At 39.3% G+C, this 26,829-nt stretch overlaps 1 protein-coding gene across 12 annotated transcripts in view; it reads right to left on the reverse strand.

The window, feature by feature from the left end:
• The window catches only part of ESRRG (estrogen related receptor gamma), a 378,604-nt gene that overhangs the window by 103,899 nt on the left and 247,876 nt on the right, over positions 1 to 26,829 (reverse strand). For all 12 annotated transcript variants that reach the window (XM_072333662.1, XM_072333663.1, XM_072333661.1 and 9 more), the window contains 2 exons: positions 15,398 to 15,813; positions 2,854 to 2,970 (listed from right to left, as the gene is read on the reverse strand). In XM_072333662.1, coding sequence (XP_072189763.1) covers positions 2,854 to 2,970; positions 15,398 to 15,813 — 533 coding nt within the window. The remainder of the gene's footprint in view (positions 1 to 2,853; positions 2,971 to 15,397; positions 15,814 to 26,829) is intronic.

The following is a 26,829-nucleotide window of genomic DNA, read 5'->3' on the forward strand; positions in this document are numbered from 1 at the left end:
AAAATGACTAATAAATTCTCTCAAAACAAGAAGAGCAGCACCACGTCTGATAATTGTTTCACTTACCACTATACTAGAAACTGCTTATTAGGGAAAATTCCTAGAAAAAATCTCCCCGCCAATAGAGGGAGATTTCTGGAGCAGAGGCACATTGGCAGATGTGCACAAGTTCTTGTAAGGAATATGATGCTCCTCTCAAAGCTGCTTAAACTTGATTTTATTTCAGGTCTGCAACTAAATTTTTTTGTAAATAGATTTAGGCTGTCAATTTCCAGGCATGCTGTGCCATCAACATGTAGAGACTGCTGTGACAAACGTGGAGGCTGTAGCAGCAAATTTTATTATAAACTGGTAATTGAATTGAACAGGTTTACATTTGAATAGATTTACTGCCGCATGATCTCTGACATGCAGCATGGGACCGAAATCCTTGCCTATACATAAAGAAACATTTCAGATACCCTGAGCTGAGATAATGCCTGCTCTAAGTCCAGAATAATCAATAATTTTACACCACCTTACACACAAAAACAAAGAAGTATATCACCTTCCTTTACTTTCTGTGCATAAAGGATGTTGTAAAATCCAAAGTGAAAAAATGAATCCTCAGACATTAGCATACATTAAAAAGAAAAAGAAAAATGCAACAACAAAAATAACAACTACAGTTTGTCTCTCCAGAAAAACCACCCAACACCAAATCAAATATATTCCAAATAAAGTCCTATAAGTGTAGCACAAATCAGCAAGTAGAAGTACAAGTGACCACAAAAGTGTACAGGAAAATAAAATCCACTTTCTAGCTCTTTCAAGTTATCCTGTTAGATTGTAGGTAAGCACTGTATGAAAGAAGCATAAGCTAACTCTGTCCCAAATAAACAGACACAGTAATTAAAAATAAGTGGAAATCTCACTGTGTTTTAACAGAAAAGCTCACACAATAAGGGTGGAAGGACGAGGATTTGTTAGGGAGTAGGGCTAACAAAGGAATACTCCCTTTATAGGAATTAGTTTATCACTGCAGAAAGATATGTTTGTTTAGGGTGGACAATTTATGTAATAACTAAGAAAACTAATCCCGAATTATAATTTATGTAAAAAGTCCAATCATTTGACTCTGAATTCTCTAATTGTTTCAGTGACCAAAATTATGAGCATAAAAGTAGTAATTCTGTGCACAACTTTGATAACTGACATAATTACTCATTTGTGGAAGAGCCACTTAATTTCCTCAAGAAGACCCAGAAGCTACACACAAACTAGATGTGCAATCAATTCACCTGACTGCACTCTTGGTAGCACTGTTCCATTTCCAATCAGGTTGTTCCATATATCTGTATTAGGCTGCCAGTGATACGGGGCAATGAACTTACCAAAAATGATGTTAAGCACGGTTCATTTCAAAAGGTGCCATGTTCAAATGTTCCTTTCATTATACTGTTTATGAAAGCTTCACAGCTTTAAAGAATTACTTAGATGTCAGCAACATCAGGATTTTAGGTAAATGAGGAACTCGCCCACCACCACTGGAAGAGAGGGTCAAATCCTGCCGTTCTTACTGACTCAAAATCCCCATCGAATCTGACAGGAGTTCTGCTCAAGTAAGACTAAGGACAGCAGGATTTGGCTCACAAGATCCTAGAGTCTGCCAAAGCAGTTGTACAGAACAAGGTTTATTCTTAGTAAGTATAATCCAATAAGAATATGTCTGTAGGTGCGTGATAGACCTAATTTGCCCATCATCTCTCCGCTGGTCTACGTCGCTCCTGGATTTTAACCCGACAGCTCTATACCGAAACCTGTCTTAAATTACCATCAAATAATTTGCAAAAATCAGTCGTCTATTAAAGTCAATGTTTTAAGCACTGACAAAACAAAACTGTAGGGGACTATTTTAAAGTGGTTACTTAGCATGAAGTACTTTCCAGTGAAGACAATATTTAGAGAGCATTACATTGATTTTATTTTAAAAGCATATTGAGCTCAGAAGTATATGACGTACTCTGTTATTCCTTCTTGGTAGTAACAATGCACTATGATAATAACACATGCAATATATGCACGTGAAAATATGTTTTTGCAAATACATTGACAGCAATATAGGTTCATGGCAGGCAACCAAGATTTTAGGAATTACCTCTTTCTATAAAACAGATTAATCAGGTTGCAAGTTGGATAGCACAGTTTCTTAGAATAAATTTCATACGTTTATCTATTAGTAAATATCTTCAAAATATAGCTGAAGAACTAAAACACCCAATACATACTTACACTGAGGGCAGGGGTTTTCATATGCTTAAATAAAAAAGAAAAGAGGGGTGGATTCTCCTCTTCTGTATGCTGGTATTTGCTGCAGTGCAGTTACAACAACTCTTGCAAGCACGCTCAAGATTTATGTATGTTTAATAGAGAGATAACCCCTTCACTTGTCCTGATGGCACAAAGAATGAGCAAAAATGGGGAGAAAAGGCCACAACTAAGAGGCTAACTGAAGGTAAAAAAAAAAAAAAGAAATAAATAAATCTTTGAAAAGTCATGATGTTAAAGTTTTAAGAAAAATGAGAAGATGTCTTCTGATGATTATTTTAATAGTTATCTACTGAAAGAAAGAGAATGCTGTGGCATATTTTCTGTATTTCAGCTAAGAGTAAATGTTCCAGAGACGATGTACTCCATGTACATACACCGTGATTCCTTAGCAGACATTTAAGTCAGTCAGGAAGAGCAAGTACACTTGAAAATTGCCTTTACAATAACAGATCAGAACTCTCACCTATCTCTCTTCTTTCCTGATTGCTCTACAGTTGTTGAATGCATTTGCAGAGAGATGGGTATTGACTTGATCAGTCTTACCTTCTTTCAGCATGCCAACTTTTAGACACTTCATGAAGCGGCAGGCTTGGCAGGACTTGCGTCTGCGCTTTGTGATTTCACATTCGTTTGTTGCTGGGCAGCTGTATTCTATGTTACCTGTGATAGAAAACCAAGAGAAAAAGAGGTATTCAGAATAAGCGGACAACAAATAGAGCAGATATAAGTGTACTTACACCACTGCAATTGGGTTTAATTTTGGAATATGTAAAGAATAAACAATTCTACAAAAAGAATACATCTTTTAAGTAAAAAGAAGCCAAGTTAAAGAACAAGATATTTTAATTTAAACAGCTATATGTTAAAAATAATAATAATTTCAAAAAAAAAATCTTAAATAATAAGAGTCCATATCTAAATCCACACAGTCCCAAGCAAAATCCTTCATGTCGGTTACTCCTGATGGTAGGATGTATCAAGCCAAGCAAATAAAGGCTCCTAACACGAGCATCCTTCATTCCCTGTTGTTTGCGGATGTCATCAGCCTTTCTTTGGACAGAATACAAGAAGGTGACTGAACTGCTTTATTTCACAAAGATCTGGAAGAAATGTTGTAGAACTCCACTCTTCTTGCAAAATAGCAACAACACCGTATCAGACAGGACTTAGCTGCACAGCTATCACAGTCCAGCACATCCCATCACTGCTGCATCAGATCTCCTTGCCCGGGAATGTTCCTATCTGTCTGCACTTCACATGAAGTTCTTCTATTGAGAGGCATCAGAAACAGGACCAGCCCCAGGAAGCTCTTAGAACAGCAAAAACTGCAGGAGATGCTGTGTCTCCCAGCCCTCCCTCTGTAAGACCAAGCACAAGCTGTAATTTTAAAAACAAGGCCTCTGAAGCAAAGCACTGACACAAGTTCTTTTTATTACTGCTAATACATAACAGTAATCCTCAAAAATAAGAAGTCTGAAAATGAATGGGAAAACCATGCATAAATCATTTTCTTTGTATTGTTTTCAAATTACATCTTTGGGAATCCCATCTGAACTCTTCTGTCCTGGTACCACTGCACTCTTCATAAAAGCTTAGCTCAGCTTATTCATCTGCCTAGCCATGCAACCTATTGCCCATGACTACATTCAGTATGACAGACTTTGTAGCAGTCAGAAGTTTTATCACGAAACTGACTTTTAAATAAAGTATCTTCCCCATCAGCCTGTCACATCTTGCTTTAAAGGTATTTCTTTACTTTCTAACCCTTTCCCCCTGTGATTAAGTGCATTAGTATCTTAATGAAAATGCATTCTGTTTATTGCCCTCTTGGGAAGCAGGAGGTCATCACACCAAATGCATAAATTGTCATCAGAGACAGTCCGAGCATAATTGCAATTTTGCTGCTCCGTGTTTGCTGCACTCAGGGTCCATCGAAGTCCCCTGAAACATGTACAGGTTCTAGTAATTAGCATAGAGTCTGCCTGGGACCACAGCATTGATGAAATATTTCAGAGTTAATCACACTTTGTAAACACTGATTTATATTGACTACCTTTCTCCAGACTGATGTCTCCTCATTAAATATCACATTAGTGGATTGCAGGATTGCACAAAGACTCAAATGCTCAGCAACTGCTAATTCAACAGGAAGTAATACTTAAACCACTTACATCTATTGAAAACGGGTTAAGTATTTATGATAAAGAAGGTCTGCACAGTAAGCTCTGCCAACAAAACCAACGTATTTTGCAGGTTTAATTCCTCCTAAATATGCTGCATGGCTGAAGCAGCAATGCTGGCAAGTAAAACGGACCTTAGCATGGCTGAATACAAATAGCTCTCACTGACAAAACTTAAAACTTCAGTTTAGCACTCTTCCCCTTCTTCAGCTCCCGAGAAGACAGAACTTTGGGAAACTGAAGGGTATGCTGAATAGGAAATTTGGTAGGATGGTTCCTGTAGACCCGCCTTCTCAAATGCATTAACAAAGCTAGGAAAATACTGCTCCTGGAAGCACAAGTAGGAAAAGATGGTAATGTCTTAGAAGAGAGGAGAGACTTTATCTTCTCATGCTCTAGTGAGACATTATCAGTAAGGCACAACCACATCTTCAAAGCATTTCACAGATTTTATCTCATTAACTTCATAATATCATAGTAATGTATGTACTACCATCCCCAATTACAAAAAAAAAAAAAAAAAAAAAAAAAAAGAAAAAAGAAACAGGGAATCAGATGTGTTTTGCACAAGATCATAGACAATCTCTGCACAAGGTCAAACACTATCGTGATCAAAACCAAGACAGAGATTATAACACAGCATGGCAAGCACAGAGGCAAGTTGAGAATTCCCTATGACAAAAGTCCAGGTGCTGATATCAAAGAGCAATACTGAACATCAGAAAAATTAAGGAAGATTGCATATTTCCCTAAGCAAACTCTTCTAATCCATACTTGCAGTTTCAGCTTTACTCAAACGTCTGTAAACCATAGCAACGGTCTGTATCATGGTGAACCTTTTCCTATCAAAGTCAGGCTGCTCTACTTTAAAAATACATACATTTTTACAGCAGATGTTACATCCCTATTTCTGATGTTAGAAAACAAACCTGGAAGACGTTGGAAAGAGTTCCTTCAGTGAACTCAGTGGAGTTTCTGCTGCAACAATGATTCATATCTTAGCAATAGCTATGCTTGGTTTTACTAGTGTTTCTGAATTTCAAAATAGGGCTAGTATGCGATGAGAGTTTAAGGAAATTAAACCTGTGTTAATCTTCACATATGAATGTAGAATGTTATCAACTATCAGCACAGTTAGACTTTTCCCTACTTCTGTTATTGAGATTTTCTTAAAAACAAAACAAAAAACACATAAAAAAAACATCTGGGATTTTTTTAATAGATATGTACATTAAATTATGAGGGCTACTCTAAAAGTAATGTCTCCTATTTTACTATGTTGGCTCACAATGTCAGAAACAGTATGGTGGAATGGCAGTAGAGGTTGAACTTTCCCACCAGCATCCCATTACATGTTGTAGCCATGTGATAGGTGGTAGCAAAGGGGCAGCATGACAGAATGGCATCTGACATGGAAGTGCATGAGCAAAGGTGTGTCACTGAATTCCTCCATGTGGAAAAAATAGCAACTACTGACATTTGTCAGTGCTTGCTGAACATTTATGAAGACCAAACAGTAGATGTGAGCACAGTGAGGTGTTGGTACTCATTACCTACCAGTAGTGACAGTAAGGTGAAAGATGAGCCACATTCTGGACAGTCATATAGATTTTTACAAACATGCAGGCTTTTGTTCATCACTGGCAAAAATGCACAGCTAATGGTGGTGACTATGCTAACAAAGAGTGTTTTGCAGCTGAGAATTTGGCTCTATCAAATAGTGTTATTGTGCACTTTTTATCTGTTGCCGTTTCTATGATAATAAATAGGAGGCATTACTTTCAGAGTGACCTACGTATACAATACTAAAGATATATTTTATCTTCAAAACATTACTGGATCTACTTTGATAAAAAATCAAATTTACTTAGCCATCTATGCTCTCCTAATTTCCTTATTTACTTCCATACCATATAATAGCCAGAAATTATTTAAGCGTTTAGCCATCTGTACACAACCCAGAAGGATTCAGAAGGAACTTCTGCCATATATTTGCTCAGTGCGTGCTGCTAGAGGCTGAAACTGAACAGCTAATAACAATACAAGTTTGACCAGTCCTGTCACCAGCTGGAGAGGTTACCGTGTTATTCGATGAATGAGATCAACATGGCAGCTTGGAGTCTTTAAAGCGGGATGACAAGAGTGATAGAGTAATTTATAATATCTCCTGGCTGGTTTTCAGGAAGGACTGGGCGCTCATTACTTATTTCAGAGTCTTCTGTACAATTAGTTTGCAGGCAATATAATTTTCTCACTTACTCCTTAATAGAATCTTGCAGCTTGCTGACTGATAGAATAACAGCGGATAAGTAAAACTCCTGCCTGAAGTGCCAGAAGATAATTTGTATATTCCTTTCAGTAGCATAATGGACTTCTACAGTCTGGCAGTTAAAGGACTGAGTAACGCAAATTAGTATGACGTTGGAAAATAAAAATATATGTCAAATCTTCACTCCCCAAACACACTGCCCTGCGCCACAAAGAGATTTATGTTCGAGCCCCTTTCCTCTCTTCATTCACTGATGAATATTTCAAAATCATTTTCTTTTCTGCTAATTTTTTAAAATATTTTTATCTCAGCCAAAAGATGAGAAAATATTTCCAGCACTCTAAGCCTTTCAAAAGCAACTGGCTCACTAAAAACAATGCTGTTTTGTCTTAAGGCAGCAAGTTAGCTGCTAAAACTTAACGCTGCATAACCTGCTCACTATTTTCAGATGCTTCAAACTGTAGGATCTTTGCAGACAGCTCAAGGATAAGTAGGCCAGCAACACCATATTTTCCCCTCACCGATGAGGTTGGGAGGTTACCCAGATGAGACGTGGGCTCATAGTAAAACTTCAGTGATACAAGGACACCCTTGATGGCTTTATGAGTCATGCAACCAACTGGACTTAGCCAGAAGTATCAAGGCCCTTTTAACTATCGCTTGTGCAAAAGAGACTGCAGCACGGGTCAGCTGTCTGAGGGCCTCACAGTAACAGGAGGAGTTAGAGCCAGGACAAAGGCCAAGCCACCAAAAGCAATGGCCTCATACCTTGGCCCCTCTCCCAGATGAAGTTCTTGTCATCAGCAGTTACAAATGAGGGATCTCACAGATACCTGACCATGGTGCTGGCTGCAGGAACTGCCTGCCACCTGTGGGACTGGCTGAAACAAAGTTCTCTCTTCCAGAAATACTGACAAGAATAGAAGATGAAGACACCAAAATCCTAGCAGAAGCTTTATTTCCCTTTTTACACCGTGACTTTTGACATTTTAACACTAAAGAGGCAAATGGATTGATATGAACTACTGGAATCTGCTCAGAAATCTCTAGAATAAAAGAGACAAGGAATGATGAAATACAGGTTGTAAAGAGACAACAGTTGAAAATGTGCTCAAGAATAGCTAGCAGACATAAACGGTAGAAGGAATGGTGACATCATCAGTACTGAAATCTGTACTGTGTGGAAATGCATATCCAGAAGAAAAGAAGAAAAAATAAGGATACGGAGGAATTAATTATTCATTCTATGTAATAAATTCCATGACATAAACTGCTCATAGAACTGGATTTCACTATCTATTTATATCCAGTAATGATTCATTTATCTCCCAAACTCTCTTTGAAACCCTGCAATCAGGTATCTATTTTTAAAAGTGTTATATTTAAAAATCAAGTGTTAACAGCGGCTCCCCTGCAAAACTGGATTTAAGTTTTTTCTGTAGTAAAGTCTATCCTCCATACCAACATCTTGCTCTGTTTTCCTGGGTCACGGCACCAGCTTTTGTGAACTGACAAATGTGAAAACTCGGGCAGCAGTGATTATGGCAGCAGGCGTTCTAGGAATTAATAAAAGAGAAGTCTTGCAATGAGACAGGAGAAACCAAGCCAACACAGGCTGAATAATGCTGTGTTAGGTGATGCTGTGATGAGTAATCCAACCAGAAGAGAAGACACTCAGAAAAACCAAGGAAGAGCAGGTGGTGATAGAGCTAAAGAATGACAGGCTGACTAACAATGAAAGGAAAAAGCCCCAAATGGACTTAAAAATGCATCTGCTGTGTGTAGGCCTTAGCAAAAATCAACTGTGGAAAATAATTTCTCTCAGGTCAAACTTCCAGTTCTTCTAGACTGTGGTCCCTACTTCTCAGTCAAAACTCAACTGAATTTAATGATGACTATTTTCACAAGCGAAAGTGTTCATTTTGTTAGGATTACAGAAAACGGGTCAGACTTAAATGAGGTTGGATCTGAACTTAACCAAATCTAGTTTTGGCTGACAAACCATTAAATGGATTCATGCAATACTGCAGGTAGCTCAAGAAATTATAAATCAGCTAATTCTATTTATTACATAGTACCTGTGGCTGATTAAGTTCGAGGACACCTGTATTCAATACTTTTCAACCAGATGACTTCAGGAACAATATTGCAAATGAACTTTCAGAATACTCAAAAATTCAGTTCTCAAATGTATTTTCATTCAAAAACTCAATAAATAAATAAATAAATAAATTAGATGGTAGGGCCATACATGATAGATTACGCTCATGCTTCTGATGCTTGTGCTGCCTTTTCTTTTAAAATAAGAAACTTAGGGAAAGCAGCCACTTTTTAAATTGTTTTACACTGTAAGCTAGTACTCAGCAAAGGGATACCGTGAACTTATAACTTTTTAATTTAAACAACTATCTTTCAATTGTGCTGCTTAAAGCAAGGCACTATAATATGCTACTGAATTACGACCTATTTAGAACTTCTAAATTGAATTTTCATTGCTTTTTCTTGTATTTTTGAAAAGCAATGTAAACAGAAATTTAAATGAAAACATAAAGATGATGCTGGTTTATCTGAATGCATGATATTATTGCATTAGCTGCTCATTTTAGGTAGACAGATTTCCAACATCATAAAATACACCATATTTTTCACTATACTACTCATACTAACAGGGTTTGAATGACACTTGTAAGGGTTCAAGTACCTTTGATTCCCACTCGAGTCAGCCTCTATCTTCAACAGGAATCAAGGCCATTTAGATCCTCTCAAGGGAGATTCAACAGCACGAAGACCTCACTACTCTACCTTTCTACAGAACTGACTCCCTGTCACCTGAGAGTCACTAAAGGGTTGTCCAAGTAAGAAAGACTGAACCATTTGCATTCTGCCCCTACTGATTCACTTTCTAGGTCAATTCTGATATATTCTTCCAAGGTAGCACGGATAACTGCCTGGTTTGTTTTCTTTTGTCCATGAACACACAGAATATCCCATTTTCTAATGTTTTTTAAAGTAAATTACTGTCACAGCAGTTTAAAAAAAATATTTCCCAAGACATTAAAATAAACCATTAAAAACAATCACCTGCTAGTTGAGAAGTCACATGCTTTTAGCTTCAGTCTGGAATAAGCTTCACTATTGGGCTGGGGCTTTCAGAAATTTGTTTACAACAAAATAGAGATCCATGGCAATGATACATAGCACCACATTGGTACTGTTTTAAGCCCTCTTTCTCTTTTTGAGTATTTCTGATGTATTTGAAAAAGCCATGCACAAATCAGGATCCTCATTCTTATTCCCTTACCTAAACACAGGGTGTAAAATATAACACTGCAAGGAAAGTAGAGACAGTAAAAGGGATAGAACCATCTGCATCCTTCTGAACATCTCTCTGGTTCTCAGATTTCAGTGTGATTACTTTTTATTGTCTCATCTTGTTTGGCTGCCATAGTTACACAGTGACATTATGACAGAATGAAAGTCGTGCTGGGAGTAATTGCTCAGTAGTTTGGTTGGCCCATAGACATGGAGAAATAGGGCAAAAAGAAAGATACCTATCAGTGCTTGCTTAAAATATTCTCTTGAAATAAATGCTTATACACAGACTGACTTACATAAGAAAGGTGAATGATTTAATCAGGTAATGGATTCAGGTAACATTGAGTGTTAGGCTCATTGGAGAGTTGCCATCTTGCCACCAGAGACAAAGTCCACAGACCTTTGCACAAAGATGCAAGCCTCCACCCTACCTTCCTATAAAATCTAACCTTAGCTACCAGTAAATATGTTGAAAAGCTGTAAAGTCTCACTTATTTTTCTTTCATTTCTTCCACAAAAAATGACATTCAATATTATTACAAAAGTTATCTTTGAGAGACGCAAATTAACCTTATGAAGCCATTTTAATCATGCACAACTTAGAATCGAACTTTACAATAACCGTCTAAAACTTCACCTTACCTGAATTAAAACAGCTAGGCTTAACTTCCCTGATTAAAACTTCCTGATTATAACAAAGATTTATTTACTGTAAAATATTTGTAGATTTACAGATCAAATTGGTACAGTAATGGGTAAACAACAGGAAGAAGTTTGAAAAGCCTGAATGCTAAAGGGATTAACAACTTTGAATACTCAAAAAAAAGTGAAGAAAGCACTCTTAGACAGCATAAGCTTCACCTAGGTCCTGGACTGGGCAAGATTTGAGGACCACCCACATGAACCACTCTACTGCAGAACTACAGCACTGAGGGCTTTTAGGCTATCAACATGAAATGAAATGGCAGGTTTAGTCTAGTACATATAGTGGTACGGTGACCAAAAGTGTTTACAGGATGGAATATTTCTTTGTTTCTGTTAGGAGATGTGGACAGGCAATGACTTTCAGGGATAAAGGTCTTAAATGAGACAGCTGAGGGTAGGATTGAAAGGTTTCTTACTACTGACACCCACCCTGTGTATAAAAAGAAGACTGCTTACCCTATATTTTTCCCCCCAAAAATAAACATATAAACAAAGGAACCGAAGGCCTTGAGCTACGACTACACAATATGCAAAAATATTTTAGCTTTTGTGGGGTAAATTCAAACACTATTCAAGGAAATAAAAATAAGCTGTGACATTTTTGCAGCACGGCTTACTAGGAAGGCAATTTATCAATACCTAGGGCTTTTCACACTGCCTTTTCAAGCAAATTTGAAGATAATAATACCAAAGAGTCTAAAGACAATAATCCTGAAGAGCTGGAAGAAAGCTGTCTTGATGGAGGTCATTATTTTACAGAGAGAAAGACTGAAATAAAACATAATAGCAAACTAACACTCACCATCCATCTACTGAAGGCAAGAGTCTACCTGTAGAAACATTTAAGCTCAAAGCATTGAGTAATTATATATTATTAAAGATATATTATTAAAGCAAAATATGCACTTACTAGTCTTTATAATAACTGAGCAAACAAAAGTGATTAGAAATGTATTTACACTAAATATTCACTACAAAATATATGGTAAGTACTACAACACCTCTGTACTGAACACAAGATTTTACACCCAGCTGACAAATGAAATTCCTTTTCTCTCTTTTTTTGTTGTTGTTTTAATGAAGGCTTAGAGATTCAAGATAATATGATGAACAGCAAAAACTGCAGAGAGACCCTAAAAATCAATGGACCTGTAACTATTTTTAGGCCATGCTATTTTCTACTATCCCTGACGCTAAGCCAATTTTGGGGAGATTTGGCTGTGTGTGTGTTTCTGTGAGACATCTGAAATCAGCCATCACGTAAATTATCCCAGAAGCAAACTGAGAGCTGCAGCTGAGTATGAGGCTGAGCAGAGAGAACATCCAGTTCTCTCAGCCCTTGTATGTCACAAGAGGGGGCAGAACGTCATTAGATTCTGCTATGACCTAAGATTACACTGATTTTGCATTGTCAGCTGTTCTGTGTGCATGGTTTCTGTTGTCATTGTTGCTCTGGGTGTTGTTTTAAACCGTGTAATTTCCATTTTTTGTTACCAATTTTTATTATTATCTATGCATTCTTTATCACAGTACCAAGTTTAAACATTTCAGTGCTGTGTTAAACAATTTATATTCAGAACAGAAAAAACTTCTGTCTTGTAATTCAAGAAAATGTTCATTCCATTTTCCTTTTATGAAAACGACCAGGGATTGCAAGAGGCACGAAGGAGGAGAAATCTGTCAGTCAGAAATGGACAGTTTTTAGGCTAAATTTCTATCATCTGAAAAGGAATGACAACTTCCATTATCTCTTAAAACAGGTGTACAGTCTACACTAGAGGGAAACTGACCTGTTGTAAGAGGCTACCCATATCTCGTGATGTGCTTCCTGCCTGCCTGCCTTACATAAGGTGCCAGTTGTGAGCAGACACTGCGCTGGTTCTCTGAGCAGCTGCCCGTGGCTTTCACCTACTGAGATCTGACAAGGCTCCCTTGAAATGGAAAGAATGGAAAGAATCCCATTGACTTAGTGGAAAGGACATCAGGTCTGACATGAGCACAAGATCTGCTTCACAGTCACACTCTGTCAGCTCAGCCTTGCTCTCACTGAAGTCAGGGCAGCTTTGCCCATGACCTCAGCAGAAGCAGCACTAATGTTCTGCAAGTCTGAGCTAATTTAGAAACTTATGAATGATAAAGCAAGAATGGTCTGGTAAGTGAAACATTCCCTTTCACTGAATCTATAATTATTTACATATCACAACTAAATTATTAAGATTTAAAATAAGCAAATCTTAATTAAGATAAGCTTTTCTTCACTACCCTGTATTTATAAATTTCTCTATATTTTTTTTCCCCAATTTTCTTATCTGTACTTATTCAGCTACCAATCTGTTTTAAAAACAAGCAGAACAAGAATGCGCTGTGAACCAGGAAGCAAGAAAATGGAAGGGGAGAATGACCTCTACAAACATTAAGTTCTGCCATTTGTAGCAAATCAGACTTAGGAGAATTTTTCCTCATGCAAGTTGAAAGGTAGAACCTGTCTATTCAAACCATAAGGAGTAGCTTTTTCTTATCTACTTCTTGTCCTTTAACACAAATGATGGCTTAATTCACCAAAAATGCGTAGTTTTCATTCTTTCGGATGGTATCTGAAAACTCTTAAGCCTTCATCAGTTGAGTCAGCATCATTTCAGAAGAAGCTACCATGACGTTACGATGGTAACACACCTCCTATTCTTAGTATCTTTGTTACTGCTCTTCCATTCAGTGCCAGGCTTTGCCTCACTGCTCTTTTTTTTTGGTCTTCACAGCACCATCACCTGCTGATGCAGCTAGTGCTCTAACCCTGCTGAGATGTTTTGCGCAGCTGCCAGTTCTAACTTGAGCTGTGTGGCCAAGTCCAGGTTGCTAATCTGGAGAATGACGTCTCTGTCTTGTGCTTCCTTGCCCAGAAACTTGCTGTCTGTGGTGTGGTGTAAAATTGCAGGCTATGTATTACAGCCAGAAGTCAATGCTTTATTCAGTTAGAGATTTTGATGCATTTTCTGATGCTCAAAATACAACTAACATCATCATGCACTAATTCAGTCCTGTAGAATAGCTATTACGCAGCAATTAAATGCCATTTATAAAATCAAAGTTGCAAGCTGAAGTTGTCATTTGAAATTTAGCAGCCACAAGTACAAATTTCATCACTGAGAAGATTTTTGAGCTTTCCTAAAAATGTTCTTGAAGGTCAAACGAAATCAGCTTTTGTTAAAACAAACAAACAACACTTTTTTGAACTGAAGTAACCAGAAATTTCTGAATGTATGTTTATTTCCTAATCGCAAACTTTGTAAAAATCAGCTCCATTATAACCACAGAGCTCTGCTCATTCTTTCTGGTGGCAGTACGGGCATCGTGAAATGGTCGATTCATGCTGGTAAAAGGCTCAAATCCCCCACAGTAGTGGATTCGGTACGTTTACAACTATTAGTTGTGGAGAATAAAACGATCAATTAAAAATAAATAAATAAACAAACCTTAGTAATGGCTAAATTTAAAACAAAACATTATTTTTGTTTATTAACTGTGTATGAAATGTGGAGGCAGTATATCTAAAAAAAACTTTGATCAAATGTTTCAAATTTAGAGCCACGTGAAATTGCAAATTGGAACTAACTTGACTCTCCTTACTACAACCCTGTTTTAAAAGGCAAAGCATACCACCAGGTTGCAGTGCCTTTCCTGAGGATTCCAGGTGCTCAGCAACTATGAAAATCAAGCAGGTTTTATTGAGGAGCTTAAATTTGGACTTAGAAACCTAATTTTAGTCTCTGAAGTTTGAATTTAATTTAATGTGACACTATATTCCTGTACAGGCCAAGCTTGTCCTCATGTTCTTTAAATAAAGCACCTTCAATTTTACTTGAAAGGATGATATCTAAATGAAAGTAGAAGGTTATTTTGTCTCCACTGGTCCTGTAGCTAGAACAAGTGGTTGTGCAAATTATTCCATTCAAACTAATTTATGCCAAAATATGTGGCATATTTGTAACAGGTATCAAGAGCAGATGAACACAAGGTACTCAGCAGAGACCAAAAGCTGTCAACTTTGTGTCCTTAAAACGTGATCTTACAGGCCATTTGGTGAACCCGTTAAGGCCACGGTACATTGTACGGGTGAAAGGCCACTTTATTAACGTCTGACACTAACAAAACATTACAGCATTACATTTTGTTCCATTCTTAAATGCTCTAGTGCTTTGATAAAGAAATACAGGATTTTTGTAGGGATTTATGTATGGTAGTCATATAGCTAGGAGCAAAATCCAAGCATAATCTGTGCATGCCGCAAGGTGTGTTCAAGAGGTATACATAACAACCTTAAGAAAAATAATCACTTTGCATGGCAGCATTGATGAGAATCCACGAGGAACTCTTTCAGAGAAAAAGAACTAAATATGCACTGGATGGCTCTACTACTTTTGATAAGCAAAATAAATAATAGTTTAATATGACAGAGCTTAGAACGAAGCCCAAAGGGGCTTTTTCACAAGTAGCATCTGTAGGACCAAATGCTATGAAGAATCAGAAGCTATATGGCCTGAAGTTGTAACATCATTTAATCAAGGACTGTACTGCTTCGCTTTGAACAGAAGAAGGAAAAGATGTTTAAAGCATCACCAACCTTGAATTGTCCTCTTGAAGAAAGCCTTGCAGGCCTCGCAGGAAGCCACTCCATAGTGGTACCCTGATGCAATGTCACCACACACCAAACACAGTCTTTTGGGCATCGAGTTCAGCATATATTCACATTTGGTCTGTGAATCTTCAGCGATGGTACTGGAGCAGTCATCGTACCGTTTCCTGACGGGCCCGTTGCCCCCAAGCCCCGTGGCTGAAGGGTAGAGGGGAGGTGAGTCCAGCCCATTCTGATGTCCATTCATGGTGGAACTGTAGCTCCCGCTGGCGTCTGAGGAGCCACCGGGGCTGTGGTGGTTGATGCTGTCCGTCAGAGAAGCAGGGCTCGACGGCTCCGTCTTGATGTACGACGAACAGCTAGAATCAATGTGTCGATCTTTGCTTGACATTCTGCAGAGAAGCCTGGAGCAGGGAGAGAGAGAAAGGAATCTCTGTATTAAAGACAGTGCTCGCTTGGTCTGCTCTGGAAGGGTTAGGGACTGCACATCATTCATTCATTAGTCAATACCTCTTGTTCTACATGAAGGTAATCAGCATAAGGGCACGACAGAGCTTTGTCAAAGCTCCAGACAGGCAGTAAACAAAAACTTCAAGAGACCAAACCCGTCTGTTGTCCCCTCCAACTGCCCTCTAGGTTACATGTCAACTTCAGATCAGCTCTAAACTCTGAACTTGTCATCCAGGGAGTCAAAACACCCCTAAGTCCCACTAGATTACTGAAATATTGCATTTCTTTTTCCACCAGTTCTTTCTGTTCTGTAAATTCTACAATTACCAGGGACATGTATTTTCAAGTTTAAGCACACACATGTTTAAGTCTGTGATTAATATTTGTCAACACACTTGAATAAAACATGTAGCCATCATCCATTGAACTCATCTCAGAATTGAAGAGCATGTCTCCCACAAGCTTTTTTTTTTCTTTCTTAATATTGCTTTATTATATATATAGCTATTTAGTAACCGAGTAGCACATCAACTGGGGACTCTAACAAGTAATTAAGGCTGGACTCCATTTTCACAAAATCTAAGTGAAATGATTAATCAGCTCTGGCTGCAATTACTTTCTAGCCATTATCCACAGACTAACCAGTAATAACTACGCCAGCATCCCATATATCTGCAGCTCTATAGGATCTGACATTTTACGTGTTCCATTCTTGGATTAAAGAAATATATTAGAGGAAATTTCAGATAGAAGTTTTGTCTTTCAGAAGGTGAGATTCTATCTCAGTTCTCACCTTTTCAGAATTAAGCATCTGAAACAAAACCATAAAACATTTGCGCCAATAGATTAGCACTTTCTACAGGGGGAAAAAAAAGAAATCTTGCGCATTCTGTGCCCAAGGTTGATATTATTTTTAAATGCATTTTAGAAAGAACAAAGAACAAAAATAATAATCTGAAAGCTCTATGAATCAGATACCATCTTCATTTTCTACAGCTGTGATTATGAGACCGCAGTTGCAAATGGCTTACCCAGCATTTTCCTGACAGTAGCATCTGAAGCTGCCAAGTACAGATGACAGTTATGAGCATTTCTCTAGAATCATTTTCAGCAGAAATGCAACTACTCCGTAAGGCCACCCACCTGGAGGTATAGATTCATGATTCAAGTGCTTGAGTACAGACAATCTGACAGTAACTTTCTCAAGTCAGCTTTGAGATTTCGACATCACTCACTCAACTTTTTGCATATTCAATATAAATGTGTACGTATTCAGTGTATATGTACTAAATATACATGATTTTTTACCTCAAGCTCCAGAATCAAATGGAAACCAGTGGAAAACAGACATCAATCCAGAGACTTATCATATTTTCCAGTGAGTGTAATCAAGATCACAGCCTGACCATTCCTCACAAAGTATTTGCTTAGGATAAGATTTAAAATAAAAATCAGTGCCCATCAGAATTATTCAGGATCTCTCAATCACTGTAAATTTTACTGGAACATACTACTGAAAATAAGCTAGATGTGAATTTGGATAGTGGCCAGATTGATGTGCAGAAATCTCACCCCCAAACTTAAAATCCATACTTATTTGGGAAGGTGGAAGGAATGTGCTATCTGGTGTCAGCAAATAAGCCAAGGAAATGGGAAGGTTAAAGCTGTGGAAATATCTTATTACACTGGACCACCTGCTTGTGTTGTCCTTTCCTCAAGAACTGGAAAGGGGGGGGGGAAATCCCCTTGCCAGCCTGCGGTACCGTGTGCCTTTTCTTCTGCATCTGCTGCCTTGTAGCCGTCACTGTTAATGAGTGCTGTAATTAATAGATAGCTCTCTCTTGTCTCTCTACTTGCACTCCAGGCTAAGCACTTTTCTCAAGTCAACGTTTGAAAGAAAGCGGGTCGGCGCTGACTTACAGCAGCTCTGCAAATTCCTTTTAATTTAGAGCACTTACACCACCACTCCACTTATTACCTTATAATTACTGGACCGCTCTCACATACATTACGATCTTAGACTGGAGTTAGAAGTTATTAGGGTACTAAAACACGGTGTCGCACTGTCTCTCTCTCCTCTTTCTTTGACACAATTTTATACAGCCATGATTAAAATTATCAATTAACTTTCACGTTCCAACAACTTATTTTTTACATTGTTTCTCTTTACACTGACAGTGAGGTCCTTTTCAACGCATAAACAGGTACCTGGTGATCTTCTCTTACTGCTCTTGTTAAAACACCACAGGACAAGTCTCAGAATAAAGCAAGAGTCCTGCTGCATACTGACTCTTGCTCCCAGTTTGATGGCATGTTCTTTTCTCTCTCAACCCTCCTTCTGCTTTTTCTCTTATTTGTGCAATAATAAGCTCGAGAGTCACCCTCCGCTTCCTAGAAAAGCCATTTGCAATTAATTAGTTGTCCAAATGTATTGGTTTTAGCCGGTGCGAAAGTGGCTGTCTCCACTTGAAGCGGTCAGAACTGAAACACAGTCACAGTTTTGCGAGCATGAACACACACCAGAAGCTCTGTGCAGGCTGAAGCCTGCCTGATGGTGCTCCTGGAGCTGTGCTTTCTGGTGCTGACCAAGATATGGCTGCTTCAAGCTGCAGCTTCCATAGCACGGGCCGGCCTGATGCAGGATGGCAAGGTAAGGCCCATAAAATGTTAACCATTCCACGGGAAGCAGAAAACACCAGCCAAGTTCTGAAGGAGAGAAAATATCTCTGTCCTAGAGCAGGGAACTAGGGGAAGGGCTGTGCACCCTTGGGTAGCACCGGCATCCATCACCCTGTTCTGCTGCTGACACAGCATGGCCAAAGAGGCTGAGGAGAAGGCCCTGTGTGGATGGCAGCTGGGGCCACCACTGTACCACCAACCCAGTGCCTGGAGCAGTGCCTAGGCTACAACCCCTCCCTCCGCTCCTCCTAATTACTACTTAGCTCGTTACCCTGAAGAATTCCTAGACACCACCACATTATAGTCTAAAACTACAGTCGGAGCTTAATTCTCCCTTCCTCTCTCTGTCTGAAATTCTACAGCTCTATTATTCAAGCCTGAAATATTCACAACTATCTATAAATTCAATTGTCAGCCGGTGGATTTTATTCTAAACCTCACTTCAATCTAAAATTAGAGGCACTAAAATTCACATTAACTCTAAGAGGAATGTAGTGAATAAGACTTTATTTCAAAAGAACACCTTTTTGTCAGAAAGAGCTATTTTCAAGATGATGGCTTTATCTGCATTCAAAGAGAATAAGCCCAATTCCACATTGTGCTGTTAATGCAAAATTTTTAGGTCACATTGGATTAATAAAAATCTAAATTTAGTTAAGGTTTATGAATAGAAATAACATGTGTCATATAAAAACGTGCAGTATTTATTTTAAAGCCTTGGTGGGGTTGTTTTTTTCCTTTACTATATTTTAAGTCAAAGCTACAGCAGCTCCAGGGAAGTTTTCAAACAACCAGGAATGCTCAGGTGAACTTTGAGGAACTGCAGAGAAAGCAGCTGATGGGATCCTGAATCATTGCATATCTGCACGCAGGACGAACTGCACAGAGTGCTGCAAACTGCTAGTAATACGCAATATGTGGTACAACTCCTCACATCCTCGCTAAATTCACTCCCCAACTTCTGTCTTTGAGTGAGACCTGAAGCCAGTTTCTGGTGGTAGAAAAGGACACCGATGGAGCACTTCAAAACCCAGCCCTGCTTCAAAGTGGCCTTAAACAATAGCGAGCAAATTGTATGCTGTGTGCTTATGGAAGGTTGAATATATTAAGAATTAATTAATGCAATCACATTCATATTTCCATCTACCTGCCACGTTGCTAATGATATTGACAGCGCTGACACTAGCTAAATCAGTATCAATATACAAGCAGAGTGCAAAAATTAACCACATCTGATTACAGCATATAGCCTTAAAAAAAGAAAGCCTTCCCATTTGAGTCGTACATATCCACGCACACAATTGGTTCAGCAAATTGTTTTTCCCTAATTGTCAATGCCTAAAGGAGGTCAAAAAACCCAAGACAATACTTCTTAATCAGCAAGCATATTTCAGGAACAAAAAGCTCTGCTTACAGTATCATTCACTATTTCAGAGCTGTACTGGTGTCTTCAGTGTGAGCAGTAATTAGTCACAGTAATTACAGTGAGCACCTTTATTATAAACCAGCACAAAAGCCCACTTTTACCTGCACATGAAGTATCAGTTCTTCTCTTGAAAAGGGAATTGCTCTATTTCCATGAAGGCCAGGCTGTTACCAGCAGACATTTTTAGTGACAGCTACTGGTGGGAGCAGCAGCGAGGCAGATGTCACTATGCACATGTAGGTGCTCTGTGCATTAACAGGGCCATCCATCTGATGTTCCTCGTGCAAGGTCCTCTAATCCACACATATGCAGATCCAAAATATCTCACCTTGTTATCCTCACCTTTTGGCTACCAAGAACCATTGCCTATAAGCATGTCCATATAAGAAGCCTACAGCAGAGTGAGGGATGGAGCCCAGCTCCTCTCTCTGACCATGAAGAGCGCACTTCCTCTCAAATACCACGCTCACTTTCAGAATCTGCACCAAAATCAAAAGGGAACTGCAAGACACACTGCAGTCATTCCCACACCTGCATCTCTGAATGCAGGAGGAAAAGAGACCTGTGTGGAAAGGGACACAGATGCCTGTAACACCCCAAGCAGGTCCCATGCAGGAGCCATGGCACAATCTCGGCCATGCTGCTTCACATCGAGCATTTTTTTTTCTGCTCCAGCTAATTGCACTCCACTAAAGTGGCAAAATGTGAATCACTTAGGAGGAAAATGGGCACCAGCTGCTATTGTCAGAGAATGGAGATGCCAAAGAAAAGGCAAGTGACTGAATGAAGTGTCATGTCAGAAATCAACGGTGCAACGTGTGATTTGAGAAAACATGACTACTTTGCAGAGACAGGGTGTCATTATGGCATCACAGTAATACGGTGCTTTGACAACTGCTGGCTCTAACATATCATCATTGCATTAAGGTGCACTGGCTTAGTTGGGGGAAGGAAAAGAAAGGATTTCTTTTTTAATAAGAAATATTGTAAGGTCCACTTGGTTAACCTAGTGGATGAGATCATTAATTGCAACTACTGCTAATCTCATCCCATGCATGCACAAACAAAACTGTCATTACATACTAGGTCTTCGTTAATAAACACCCCGGAACAACCATGTAGTAGAATAGCCTGCGCAAAATGGAATGGTGGTGGCTTTGTATTTATACACATATTCTTTTAACCACTGCATTTGTCATTGTTTCACATAATTTCTTCTTTCATTTCTGTTTTTTCTGAAGCCCTCACCACCTCACCATGGCAAGACAAAGCGCTGCAGCAGCTGATGCAATCAAAGAGGCAACACCGCCTGCAGCCCTTGCCGAGTTCCCAGCAGCAGTGACAGAGGAGCGCCCAGCAGAACTCACTGCATGCTCACTTGGAATTGTGCAAAGCAATCCAAGCCTTCAAATTTGCGCCTCACCAGAGCCTGTTTTCTAGGCTGCTTTTAAAAACTGAGATTGTTCAAGTAACTTGCAACAACTTGGAAATGCGGAGGAACTGTTTTAACACCCCTCCTTCTAGGTATAAATATCTGTTATTGCTTCCCTTTCTATTTCAAGCTGATTCCCTCTGCTTCCTGCTTGATAAACTTTGTTAACAAGAAGGAAATGATCCTGAGATACCCCGATGTGTTGCATATTATCACTGTTGACAGCTCCTGCATTTAAGGCTCACATCTGATGCAACAATGCATACTACTATCATTTATCTTTAGCTCATTTCCTCGGCCCTATTTCCTCCGAGGGTGAGCATCTCTTGTTTAGAGCTCTAAATACTGCAAGTGAGCAACTGGCAAATCAATAAAACTCTTAAATGCATAATAATACTGCGTAATTACTTACATGATGTTTGCATAATTAACTGTCTGAGGTGTTCCATGATATAATGGATACTCAGAGTACGGAATAACCCATACGCCTATAAAACACATACTGTTTATATGAACAGAAATTACGTTTAAAACTCTCATCCTAATAATCCAAATCAGGACCTGGCACTATATGACAGAAAGCCTTCCTCTCCTGCCAAGCCTAAATCAATTCTTATGGCATTACTTTGTAACTAACGTGATATTTCACTGATGATGACTATTATCCTGATTACTAGGAAGTAATGTAGTAACAGCAAAAATACACTTAGATTAAACAAACTACTGCTATTTAATCAATATTATTGAGACAAACTAAGTGTTTTAATAAGTCTGTATAGATGCACTAATGCAGGTTTAATTAAATGCATCCTTAGACGTGCACAAGCTTTGCAGCCTACAGCTCCTATGATTTGACAGACTGGAGCATAACTCTTCTGAATTTAAAAGCAGAAGCACTTAAGAGCCAACAGCATTTAAATCTTCCCATGCTACAGAACGACTGTTCTTTTCATCAGGTACTTTTCAGGGGAACAAAAAGTAAACAGGGAAGAATAATTAAAGGCCTTGCACCTTTGGGCCAAAGAACCAGACACCTGAAGTGGTGCCAGCCCTCAGTAACACAGCTGCCAGTGCATCCAATATGTGGCACTGAAGCGCACACCTCCAAACAAAAATATCTCCAACTGAGAAGTAAAAAATAAAGCTGAGAGGAAAATCGCAGAATTGACCTTTATGTTTGCACGCGTGTAAGAAACAAATATCCTATTCACTGTTACACACTACCAACAGACCACTGTCACAGAAAAGACCGACTTCTACGAATGTTGGCTATTTCAAGTAGAAAGAGATGCTCTTTTCTATATGCTCTGATGAATCAGCTTACAAGTCCTCAAACAACAACAACAAAAGGGAAGTACTGAAAGGAAGACGACACAAGAAGTGGATAGCACTTCACACTGAAAGCATTCTGGGAGTTCCACAGAAAAGGAACGTACGTTCTTGTCTATGTATATACACACACCAACGTTATGACATATAGATGTCATTTTAGATGTCTATGACTCAACTTAAGCATCAGTAAATACTTCATATTCCTACTTGATTTCTAGGTTTCTCTTTTCTCCCGTTTCTAATATTTCCACAGTTAAAACAGGGCAGTGGTTTGCGCTTACAGCTCATTACAACACAGGATTTCAGACTCACCATCCCCAGCTGACTGGCCCCCAGCATCCTAACACCCCCCAGCTGTGCTGCCATGGTACATACGGTGGCTCACATGACTCAGCTCTTCACAGCCTGCACACAATGTGTCAGAGTTCCTGTGCCCAGGTTATAAGAAAGGCAGAGAGCCATAAGAGAATAAGAAAGAAGCCTGATCATATGAAAATCAGTCTATTAATCAGAAGAGTAAGATTTTAATCACCCTGTTTTTGAACTGCAGACTAATGCTTTCGATTCGCAGCACATATTGGAAGGGAGTAATGTCTCTGTTTAGAGAGCCTGGTGTTTTCGGTGCTGGAGCCCCATTGCATGGAGGATGCACTCCATGGGAGCAGGTGGAGCCCACCTGCTGCCTCCAGCCCCAGGGGATGTGGTGAAGCATTGAGAAGTCATCCGATCATTAATTGTGGGGATTCTTTTCTTATTAAGAGAACTCAACTGAAGTAGCAAACAAAAATCAAATGCTACATTCAGCTACTTCAAGGGAGAAAAACAGGAAAACTATGAAAATATGCAGAGATTTATTCAAGAACATAACAGGCTTTATAAAGAGGGATTATTTTGAAACGATTGCAGCATCAAAAGAAGTTGCTCGGCCCAGTCAGTAAGCCAGTACCACAGATCAGAGACACGCAGCTGCCACACAGCACTTCCCAAAAGCAAAAAGGATGACCAGAAATGCCTTCAGTCTCAAGACAAGTTTCGGATCGTGAGATTTTCCTCCATTTCTATCAGCGTTTCCCTTCCCTCAGAGAGGCAGCGCGTAGGTGTGTGCATGCCATGTACCTGCCTCCTACCCAGCTCCCTCTGTGATTTTCTCTGGATCTATAATGGGAGAATGATAATTTGCCAGCCAAATTGCAGGAATGATTAGAAAGAAAGTACCAGGAATAGCAGCAGGGAGACAGAGCGTGGAGGGCTCAGGACTCAAACTTAGGAGGCAGTGATCTTCTCTGCCCCAAACCCAGCCACCAGCACCAGTTCCCCCCCACACGCAGCCACACAGCTACTTGGGGAGCTGGGAAATGGCACTTGCCTGCAATCAGCCTTTAAGTGAATGTTTGTCCCAGTGTGCTACACCATGCTGTCAGCTAGCAGCGGGGAGCCACCGAGTTGTTACTACATTTGATTTGACTGCCAGTAGGAAGCTTTATTTCTACCAACTGTTCGTTGCCAGCTCTATGGATCTTCTCTAACTTTGAAAGATTTTTTTTTCCTTTTTTTTTTTTTTTTTTTAATATAGTCTATTATTTTGCTCTGAGTATATGGCAGGAGAAGCTCCCCATCACTACGCATCACAGCAGTCTCTCCACTTGTACTTGCTGCCACAAACACCAAGCAGCAATTGTATTAAGGCACCTGTAGCGTGGACCTGGCACACACCAGAAGGGAGATTTTTTTTTTTACAAGTGAACACTCAAAGGGGAGGTGCCACAATGGACCCACAATGGACATTTACGTAAGCAAACTGAAGCAGGGCAATTTCCTTCTGATTTTTCCTGAGAAATGCAGGATTACAGCCTGGGGGACAAGACATGAAGAGAAAACAGGCGGGTTTTCCTTCCCTAGAGACTCTCCAGGTATCCATATGCTTCCCAGCAGAGCCTTCAGGAAGGTTTGTGCTTCCTTGTCTATTACTCACATCTATCCCAAAAAGGTTTCTACTCCATCAAAAAGATCCTACAACTTTAAGGGTTGTTTACAGAGCTTCCTCTCCCTACACAATAATGATGATTTTGATAATTAGGATCTAATTATAATGGATCTGACAACAACTTCCAACAACGAAAAGCATCTTTAGAAAAATGAAAGCATATGCGTGAATAGTGCAGGGAGGTGGGGCAGGGGGAGAAATACATTCCTATGAGACAGGCTGAGAACTCAGCCTGAATGGAAAAGTAATTAACACTAAAGAGCTAAAACTGTAATTAAAGAAAATTTCATTAAAAGGAGGCAGGTGATTCCACTTTCCTAAATATGACAAGTTGCTGTATAAAAATAAAACAGCAGCCGCTTTCAGCGCGCGGAGCAGGAAAGCCATGTCTTTAACCAGATCAAATTCTGGAAATTGGCTGTCAAGACGGGATTGTTCTGATTTATACCCGTCTATCAAGCGTATGAAAGAGAGAGACAGGAGAGGAAAAGAGGCAAGCTGCTGTCGCTTCCATTCGCAAAGCACCTTTAATTTCCACGGCACCATCTGTTACCAAATCTAATTCACATTCCTTCCTAATCTGGTTTAGTTCCGTAATACTAATTCTTCCACTACTCTTATGGACATTGCTCTCAATAAAAAGCTTTGGTTCTGGGCTGGTAAAAAACTGAATATTATACTGTTAAGGTTCTGGTGACTTAAGTGAAGCATGTTGTCCATTAAATGCACTCCTGGTAAAAGGATTTGCTTCCAGTCAGTGCAGGGATCCGGAACTGCTCCTGTTTGAGAGCAGCAGCCACAGGGGGGTGGGAGAGGGTAAGAGGGGGAATAAGGGAGAAACCACAGCTGATGATAGGAAAGTAGACTGGGGGATCAGAAAGCAGAAGTTGTCATAAAATACAATTGTTGTCAAGTTTAGTCACTTTCAGTACTGGCTATAAAATCACTTTGTCACGCTCCCGTATCGAAAGCTTGGAACTGTATTTTTGCTAAGAAAACTAAATGTAGTGAAATCTAAGAAGAAAGGGGGGGGGTGGGGGGAAATGAGGAAGAATACTTCAAAATCATGAAATGAAAATGTTTGCAAGACACCAACACGTGAGGGACAAAAATTCAAAGGTGGTTTAAAATAGTCTCCTGAATAGCAGTATTTCACACAGAGCCACAGCCTGACTCTTAGCTACGTGAGGATGACAAAAACCACGCTCATTTTTGTGGGATCTTGCCTGGGAATAGAGCAGAGGACAGACCCTTCTTGCACTGCAGCCAATCCAGAAAGGCAGCTGGGGGCTCTGTTGCTGCTAAGGTGACTGGGCTTGTTCTTGATTAACACCATGTTTCTAAATATTCCTACCAGTTGCGCTTATACTGTGCTAACATTTATTAATAATATCCAACTTTTACATACTGATTTTAATGCAGATCTTGAACTGCATTTCTGGTGATTTCAGTGTCCCATTACCTCCTTCTCATGGATGAAGAGACAGTGAAGAGTTGCTGAATGCTCCTTTGCCAGCCAACAACATGGCATGAGACAGAACTGAAGTTCTAGAAAATCCCAGTCCAATGTATTTTCTTTCTTTTTTTTTCTTTCCTCCTTGTTGCCATTGCTCTCATGAAACTACAACTTGGAAATACTAAGTTTTACTTCTATTAAGGGAACTTGCCTTGAACTTCCAGAAATGAGACTTTGATTATTTTTACACAGGTTTTTCTATAAGGGAATATTATTTTAAGGTTGAATATATCTAAATTAAATCTCCTCTTCCACCTACATTAAAATGGTTACTTTCCTGTTCAAGTATTTCTTTGTGTGCATGGGTCAAAAGCCTATTACAGGGGAACAGGCTCAGTGACTCTGAAGCTCTGAAATTTTTTAGTAGCTAATGGTCATAGAATCATAGAATCACCAAGGCTGGAAAAGACCAAAAAGATCATCCAGTCCAACCGTTCACCTATTACCAATAGCTCCCACTAAACCTAGACTAACTATGGTGTTATTCCCCAGCTCAGCCTGTGAATTCAGAAAGCCTAAGGTCCTGATACTTGGATAAACAAGATGCCATTGGTATGTCACCATAACCTACTGCATCCAGAAAGAACCACACTGACAATGA

Source organism: Excalfactoria chinensis, chromosome 3 (assembly GCF_039878825.1).
Source record: "Excalfactoria chinensis isolate bCotChi1 chromosome 3, bCotChi1.hap2, whole genome shotgun sequence".
NCBI classification, from domain to species: domain Eukaryota; kingdom Metazoa; phylum Chordata; class Aves; order Galliformes; family Phasianidae; genus Excalfactoria; species Excalfactoria chinensis.